Source organism: Acanthisitta chloris, unplaced genomic scaffold (assembly GCF_000695815.1).
Source record: "Acanthisitta chloris isolate BGI_N310 unplaced genomic scaffold, ASM69581v1 scaffold41476, whole genome shotgun sequence".
Lineage (NCBI taxonomy): Eukaryota > Metazoa > Chordata > Aves > Passeriformes > Acanthisittidae > Acanthisitta > Acanthisitta chloris.
The window spans coordinates 2766-11886 of NW_008677309.1; the positions used below are offsets into that span (position 1 = coordinate 2766).

Genomic DNA, 9121 nt, shown 5'->3' on the forward strand with positions numbered 1-9121 from the left:
GGCTGTGGCTGCCCCAACCCTGGCAGTGTTCAAGGCCAGGCTGGATGAGCCTTGAGCAACCTGATCTAGTGAGGTGTCCCTGCCCAGGGCAGGGGTTGGGACTACATGTTCTGTAAGGTCCATTCCCACCCCTAAATTCTGTGATTCTATGATGATTCTATTAAATACCTGTATCCTTTTAATTAGCTAATGGCACCAACTTGTGAGTGTCATATGAACTCTCTTCCTTGAGTTCTAAGTCATCTCTGCTCTCAAGAACGCTCTGTGTTGGAGCATTGTCATATCTAAATACTATCCCAGTACTTGTGCCCTAAAAGATTGTTTTCTCAATGAGGCACAAATCAAGGAACCAGAGGATCTGGTTCGCATTCTTGTTTCCTGTATGATTTTTGGTAGGTTTCCTCATCTGGACATTTGGAATAATAACTGCTCTCATCATGGGATTCTGAAGCTATATTATCTGACAGCAATAAAACGTCTTGAGATGTGTAGATGAGAAGGTATAGAGTCATGCAGAATCACAGAAATGTAGATGAAGAAGCAGCAACTTAAAGCTGATTGTTGTATCATATTTACTTTGACAAAACTCTTGCGTAGAGCACTGATAGTCCAGGCCTCCCAGTTGAGATGCACTGACACATGAAACATGCCCAGAGTGAGAGCTGATGAAGTGAGGTTTGTGGGTGGAAGACCAGATACACTTTCTTTACTGTATTTTCCACTGTAGAGTTCCCTTGCTTCTGTACAGAGAAGAGAGGTTGGTTAGGGAAGTGAGTGCTGGGGATGCTTGAGGCACTTTGTTCTCATTGATCTTGCATGCACAATGACATGTGGGGAACTGTTTGTTTGTTTATACACTACCAACCTGAAACAGGAACTCCTGGGGCCTAGCTGTATGTCATAAAGTCGAGGCTCATGTTCTTCCAACAAACCTAGCAAATATTTGGATTAAAGGGCAGTTTTGAATAATGTGTCTGCAAATAATGCAGCTAAGTACTAACTTAGAATCAACCAGGTTGGAAAAGGCCTCCAAGATCATCAAGTCCAACCCTACTGTGGTTACTAGACCATGGCACTAAGTGCCACATCCAGTCTCAGCTTGAAAACCTCCAGGGATGGTGAATCCACCACCTCCCTGGGCAGCACATTCCAATGCCTGAGCACTCTCTCCATAAAAAATCTCTTCCTAATATCCAACCTAACCCTCCCCTGGCAGAGCTTGAGTCTGTGCCCTCTTGTCCTGCTGCTGGTTGCCTGGGAGCAGAGACCAGCCCCCCCCTGACTCCAACCTCCTGTCAGGGAGTTGCAGAGGGTGAGAAGGTCTCCCCTGAGCCTCCTCTTCATTATCGATCAGCAAAAAGACGAGCTGTGTGTTTAGCAAGCAAACAGCATTCAGATCCCTCTGAATAATTACAATCCTTTCTCCCGTTCTTCCTAATGCAAAAATTGCCCATTATTTCATGTGCCCAGCGGTGTGGAGAACCGGGGTTGCGTTAATGATGACCTTCTCCTTGTTCTTGTCTCCTGTATTTGATCCTGTAGGCAGCTATAAAATAATGTATGGAGTGACAGGGATGGTATTTTGATTGTATCCAGCTGTTTGGAACAAGCTGAGGGCAAAGAGGCCTTCCATGCAGCAGTAGATCCATCCAAGCACCCACTAAAGAATACCAGAAATATTAAAATATAAGCCTTTTTTAAGCCTGTTCCTGTTGAAGGAAGCAGGTTGGTTAGATCCAAAGCCAGCTGTGAAAGTAGTTAGGTTGCAGCCATATCTACTGAAGTTAACATCAAAAGTTTCATTTTAATCATGCTTGGTTTTAGTTAGGGTTAAAATAGTTTTGAGTAGTGATTCGTATTTCTCTGTAACAAGCGTTTCAGTATTGATTCAGTGGCCTTTGGCTCTGGGATGTGGATTCTCCGAGCAGGAGGGTCCTGCAGAGGAAGCTTCTGCTCTTTTATACTTTTTCCAGGCAGCTTTGGTTCCAAGAATTTGGACTTGGAAGAGTGGGAGTGATGGTTTTAGCCCTTGAGAGGCAGGTGTGCTGCCCTGGGGCAGTGCTCGCCGTGCAGGCCTGGAGAGCAGCGTGTCACAGCCTTCTCTCCGCAGGTTTGGCGTGAGTTCCCTGACAGGCTGGTTGGGTACCCAGGCCGCTTGCACCTCTGGGACCACGAGATGAACAAATGGAAATACGAGTCAGAGTGGACCAACGAAGTCTCAATGGTGCTCACCGGGGCAGCCTTTTATCACAAGGTAACGTGCTGCTTGTGCTCTGCTAATGCACAGCCTGAACCTTTTGGCAAGAGCTGTTTGTGTTTCTGTCACTGCTTTTTGTGGTTCCATGGTTATGTTTTTTTACAACAAGCAGAGAACTGATGACAAACTGTCCCTAAACCTCCTTCTGTTGCTGTGAAACCAACTGATGACTCTGACTCTGAAATAAACCCATCACTTGCCTTCATGAACTTACAGAACTCTTGCCAGTTTGCATGGCCTGAAAGTACATAGCAAATTTCACAGTGAATGCAGCTTTGTAGCTATAGTTTAAGAAAAGAAAACCAATTGTAAAGAAATTTGTGTGCTAGGAAAGAAATAACTGTGCAATGAAGTGCCCCAAATTATGTTCTGTCTGCTGAAGTAGTCCTGGCTGAAGGCAGCATCACAGCAGCATCACTTGGCTGCCTGGTGGTCAGTGATTGAGATATTTAGTCTTGCATTACTCTGTATTTAAAATTATCCTCTTTCTCTCTACCTCTATCCTGCAGTATTTCAACTATCTTTACACCTATAAAATGCCTGGAGACATCAAGAACTGGGTGGATGCTCATATGAATTGTGAAGATATTGCCATGAATTTTCTAGTAGCCAATGTCACTGGCAAATCTGTCATTAAGGTGAGAATTTTCTGCTGTGGAGCTTACAGAATTTCAAAGTGTTATGTCCATACTTACATATATTTATTTAGTAGGCTGGAATATATTCCTCCACCTTTGTTTTCTCTCATTTTCCCCCAGTGTGGTGTTTTGTTCTCTTCGCATGGTAGAAAACTCCATTTAGTTAAACTTTTGTGCTAACTGGGAACAGAGAATTGGTTTGGACCAGCTGTTTCTGGTGGTTATTTTGGCCATCTAGGTAAGGTATGGAAAGGCCATTTAACTGACAGCTGTACGTGTGTGTGTGCACATATGTGCCCACATACATACATCTGAGATCACTAGAGGAAAGAAACTGCCAACTGTCCACAGCTCCCTCTGCCTGACAACAGCTGATTTATAGGAACGCTAATTGCAGGAACGTTAATTGCAAGATCAGCTTGAAATGAACTTTTTATCCCCGAATTAATTTCCTGACATGTTTCGACACGTTTAAGGTCTAGACATTTACTCCACACATTCATTTCCAAGTGTGTCAGCTTGGAATGAGATTTAGAGGCCACCAGGCGTTACTTCAATTAGCAGGGTCCGTTTTCCCCTCTGTCCATCATCATTTGCTGGGACTGGTGGCTGCATTTCCTAGAAAAGTCTTTAGAAGATGAAGTGTGTGTTTTTGCTGCAAACGTTTTCGAGCTGGCTGAGGGCACAGCGGAGTCATTTGGCACCTCTGTGCGATCCGGAGAGTCTCACAGAGTTTGCCAGTCAGCTATGAAGTGGAGTGAGCAAAAGAGCATCTGTTGGGCTAATGTTACGGTGGAGTATGGGAAGCTATATTTCATCGCTGTTATGGCTGCAAGAACAAATGGTGTTTATACAGGGACCTTGGCAGTGAGAAAACAGTCATTAAACAGGAATTAAGGAGCTTGTCATCGCCACTTCTTTGCAGTTACAGAAGGAAAAAACCCTCCAAGCCGTTTTTATTGGGCCCCTGTGAATTTTGCAGTCAGCCAGGCCAGATGGAGCTGAATGGAGGAATGGAGTGGCTTTTTCTCTCTTTTTTTCCTTGTTTTGTACACCCCCTCTGTTTGAGACAGCTCAGCTTACACTGCAGTGTAAGTTTTTCAGAGGTATCGCACTGCTCTCTGTGCGAGGAGATTAATGTCCCTTCTGTTGGTATCTGATGGTATCTGCCCTGCCTTTCTGCAGGTGACCCCACGGAAGAAGTTCAAATGTCCAGAATGCACAGCAATTGATGGGTTATCACTGGACCAGACACACATGGTGGAAAGGTGAGTGACCACTCTTTATTCCTCTGATTGCCTTGTTCTGAGCCCTAGGATCTTAACCTGTGTCTCATTAAATGAGGGTCAAAAATGCTCCCTGTGTTTCTGTAAACTGCTGATTTTGGAAGAGTGTTGCATGGATTTGACCAGCATAAGTCATTCCTACAGTGGGTGATGGGACACTGGAAAGTGGACTGCTGCAAAAAAGGACTTTAGAAGGACACAATTTTTAGTGTTTTGCTGTAAAGCTTATAGGACTCATCTATGAAATTCAGGTTCTGGGCAGTAATACCACAGTTCTGTTTACTGTGGAATATCAGCTGCAATAAATATGATGCTTATTTTTTTACACCAGACAGCTCCTAGCTTACCAAAGAGTAGCAAGGATATAAGTTACTAGTAAGGTCATTTGAAATGTTGTTTGTGCATTTTCTTTCCTCCAAAGGTTGTGAAACACATTGCTTCCACTAGTGAAGGGCAGTTGCCTGCACAATTGCATGTCACAGTTTTCAGCAATGGCAACATGGTAATATTTGTGTGAGAATTTACTTCTGAAGTGAAGTAAGCAGTTGGAAAGGCAGTGACTGTTCAGTGTGAAATGCTCAAAGTTTGGAAGTATGAGATTTGCATTCCCTTCTGTGCAGTAAAAGGCTTCCCAGCCTTGACCAAGACACTAAACTTCTCACTGCCTTGGCTTCTGAGTGTTTAAAATAAGGGAAAGTTTCTTCACTTTTCCAAGCTCTTCAATACCCATGTTTGAAATGGGCTGACAATAAATGTGCATACTGGTCATTAGGTGGAATTAACCTGAGATCTGGGGCTGACAAAGGCATTTCACCTTAAGCTTCTCAGGTCAGTTGTACCTCTTCTGTAAACTTTTGGAGAAGTAATTTGCAGCCATGGAGTTGATGGGGTAGGTAAGCAGGGCACAGTGCTGGGAGAGGCCACCAGAAGAGGACAAAATAAATAGGCCATGTCAGATTTGCACTGAGAGGCAGAACGTGGTTATCTGACCAGTTATCATATTAACAATGATCTTATTTTTCTGTCCTTCTCTGCATAACTCAGCAAATTGTAAGTGTTCTATGAGCTTTAATAAGGCTGGATTTAAGAAATGGAGTATGCAAGTCAGAAGTAAAATATACCCCATTAAGGTGATAATAGTTACTCTGCAGAAAAAAATACTTAATGAAGGGGCTGGAAGCTTTGTAGATCTCACATGTTAGCTGAAGGGGAAGCACAGGAGGCAAGCAGTTCTGTACTGCCTTACAGGGTGGACTACCTGAAGCCAGTTCAGCTTTCCTATGGTCATCCTGGGAGCATTGCAGCAGCACATAGGAATTTCAGACATGAACTAGGTTCTCATTACAGTTAAACACTATAAAAACAGAAGATGAAAAAGTGCTTTTTACTCCAAAGTGCATTATGATGCAGGGTAAAGGTCATGTTTCCATGTCTGTAGCAGTTTTTGTATGCTCAGAGTAAAGTGTCACTGACAGTTTATTGAGAACACATTTAAACTGTTGCTTTGCTTCTCTGTACTTTGCAAAAGTGAAGTAACCAAGTTGTGGGAAATGTTAGATTGACTCTGAATTCACAGTCTTATATTTGCCCAGCCAAAGGAGCACATGCTGAGAGAGTCTGAGTACAGGAGAAAATCTGGAGACCCATACAGCTTGGGTATATTCAGTCTTCATTTTGAAAGTCCTTAACATCATACTGAAACTGCTTCCTGCACCTGAAACCTTCTCACCTTGTGATCTGCCTTCAACAGAAGGGAGTCATTTGAAAGTCTGAAAGGGTTTACTTTTTGAATTTTCTGACCTAGGTATGCATTTTAAATGGATAATGAATGATAAAACACCCAGAGCAAATTTTCCTAACTTAGCAGTGAGTAAGGCTCTCATGTAGATGCATATATGTGTGTCTATATATGTATGTGTATGTATATATACATATATATCTATATATCAATCACACATGCACTAGCTATTTTCAGAGTCAGGAGAGAAGCTGAATGGAAAAAAATTCATGCATTAGGGAATCCTTGTATTACAAAAGGATAACTTTGTACTGCTAACTCTGCAGTGTTGAGTATCAAGAACAATACCTGAGGTATCAGGCAAAGAGTTGTTATCAGCTTCACTTGCAACTTCCCAAGGTGCCTAACTCCTTGGGTTTAAGCATTCAGAAGTAGCAAGCAGGTAGTCTGAGCTAATGGCTTGACTGGATATCCAGGGCTCGACCTCCTGTTTGAGAATCAAACACTTTATCAGGGTTGTCATGGACACACACAACGTTCAGTGTTAGGCCTCTGGTTCTGGCATAGCAGAGAGATGCTCAGCAGCTGCCTGATGGTTTTGTGAGTGGGAAAGATTTGAGGAGTCAGTCATGGAGGTCTGTCCAGGAAAGATGAGTAACTAACGAGTTCTGTTGGGCCTTTTGGTACATTCAGCAGAGATAAAGGGAAGATGGGACAGTTGAACTCTCTCTCTTGTTAAGAGATTTTAATTTTTTTAGCAATACAGTGAATCATGGGAGAGCCAACACTGCAACTCTTCCTTCCTGAGATAAATAAGAATTCAGTCCCCAAAGTTGTTGAACTCCACCACATAAACTGAAGAAAGCTGTGAACCAAGGATCCCCACCTGGGCCTAGGTTAGCCTTTACATCAGGTCACAGAAGAAGCTGTAGGAAGATCTCATAATCCCTATATTTACAAGTGTTGTTCAAAGCAGCAACAAGTTTTTTGCCTGTAGCATCTTTGCATCTGGCTCTCAAAAATGGAGAACTTTATGAAATGCAGTTTAGAGGGCAACTGCCTGTACAGTAAATACAGCAAAGGGCTGAGCTGCTCTGCAGCAACATTAACAGTGATGTTTTGTTTAGGACATGGAAGTGTTTAAGTCATTCCCTCAAGAGCCAAACTGACAAGGTAACAGTTAGCCAAAGGTTTCAGGTACAGACTTACCCTGCCACAAAGTGCTTTGGTTTATAACAGTGAGGAAACTGATGGAGAGAGACGTTAACAAACACTAAGTTCATCCAGTCTGTCAGGGACAATGAGGCTCCCAATGCTGGAGTTCACACAGTCTTGGTTTCTTGTTGAGCTGAGCAGGATTGCATGTTTTCAGCAAAGCAAGGGAAAAAAATCATTCCTGGAAGCAAACGTGCCCCTGTTAGTAGGAATTTGCAAAAGTATTGACATAGCCAAGAAAAACACCTTTCCTCCATACTGAGATGACATGTTACACTGTCTTGGCTATCTGGCTCTCAGTGTTTAATGTTCTAGGTGTACTTTCTGGTTTATGTTGTCCCAAAGTGGCAAAGGCTTCAGTAGTCAAGTGATTCAGTTCAGTGCAGGAGATGAAATTTTTGGAAGGAGGTCACTTTCTTTTGAACACATTCTGTGGCTTGTGTATGACATTTCTTTCCTCAAAAAAAAGCCAGTTTCTGATCTTTGATATTTCTTGAGGACTAACTTTGCTGGTTCTGCCAGTGTTTACAACATACTAATTCTCCCCTTTTTCATTGTTTCCCCTTTAACAATCAAAATTGGTGGTTAAAGACACTGAACTGCTCTGTTTGAATGGACTTGCCACCAGAATAAGTTTGGCTGTGGAAGGATTCCATCTTGATATTTTCTTGTAAGGCCTCATCTTAGATTTGACAGTGTAACCTCTGGAGAGGAGAGGTCAGTTTTGCCTCCACTCTCCGTTCAGTTGTGTGTTTTGCTCCGAGGTGCCGCTCCGTTCCGGCTGTGACAATAGCTGCTCTGATGTGGACACCTGCCCACCAGGCAGCAGGCTGAGATCACTAATTCATTTCACACCAACCACCAAGCAGCTGTTGCATTACAATATCTTTCAGTCATGACTGGCCAGGGCAGGATTTGAACCAGTAGACGAGAAGAGTTCTTGTGTTCCAGAAACCAGTGAGGGCCAGCAGCTGTGCAAACTTCTCACATGCACATCTCCTAGTGCATCCACCTCCTTGCCTGGAGGTTTGGGGCTTGCCTGCCATGACCTTTCTCGAGTGCACACAATGTGGATTAGTTAGCCACATTTCTCAGAAGTAACAGAAGATTTGAAAGTCTGACCTTATCTAAAAATCAGATATGTTTAAGGTATCTTATGTTGGGAATCTCATGGAGGCAACACAAACTGCTTAGTGTTCCTGGAGAAAATATTCAGTTCCTGCACTTCATGTTACTGCAGCATTACAGTGCCCAGCACCTAAATCTCACTCTCTCAGTGGTTCACCTTGTTACTGCAGGTGTTGAACAGCTACCTGGGCCTTCACTTCAGTCCTGACTGATGGCTCCTGTGCTGTGTCAGGTCTGTGCTACCCTGGAGCAGGTAGTGCTTGTGGCCAGTGTAGAGGTTGCTTCCCACTGCACACTGTTTCCTCTTACACTATGAATTCCTTTACATTTGGTTTTGGTCCCAACACTTTGAATTTGAAGGCAGGAAGAAGTATGAGGGGTCGGGAAGGTAGCAGAAAGTGAAGCACCTGCATTTACCCATGTAAATACCTTACTCCAGTATCTCCCCATATGAAGCAGTTTTCTGGCACTTTGCTCGAGTCAGAAAATGGCCTGAAATGTGACCATTATAGCTGGAAACAGCTCTGTAGGCTGAGGAATTAACTTTGAAAACTAGTCTTGCTGTCCCATCTACTTCAAAAGAGTGTTTAGGGCAGTGTTGAGCAGTCCCCATCACAAACCTGTCACACTCAGTTGGTGTGATTGACCAGGTCTGATGAGGAAAATTATTCTGGAGCCAGAGTGACCCCCTAACCCTTCTGAGGGGTCGGGAGAGGGTGCAGTGGTTGGAGAGCGAGAAACCTGCCCCGGGACTGCCTGCAGCATCTCAGTCTCTGTAGCTGAGTCAAAGTGCTCATTTCTGTTTTGTTTTCCCCTTTGAATGGTAAAAGAATAGTGACCTGTTTTCTCGTAGCTGTCT

The 9121-nt window shown here is 43.5% G+C and overlaps 1 protein-coding gene across 1 annotated transcript in view; it reads left to right on the top strand.

Annotated features, from left to right (window-relative positions):
- The first annotated feature begins 2210 nt into the window (after positions 1–2210).
- Positions 2211–9121, top strand: part of LOC103803860 (exostosin-2-like) — an 8090-nt gene continuing 1179 nt past the window's right edge. The window contains exons 1-3 of the mRNA XM_009076439.1: positions 2211–2254; positions 2767–2895; positions 4081–4163. Coding sequence (XP_009074687.1) covers positions 2222–2254; positions 2767–2895; positions 4081–4163 — 245 coding nt within the window. The 5' untranslated portion in view covers positions 2211–2221. The remainder of the gene's footprint in view (positions 2255–2766; positions 2896–4080; positions 4164–9121) is intronic.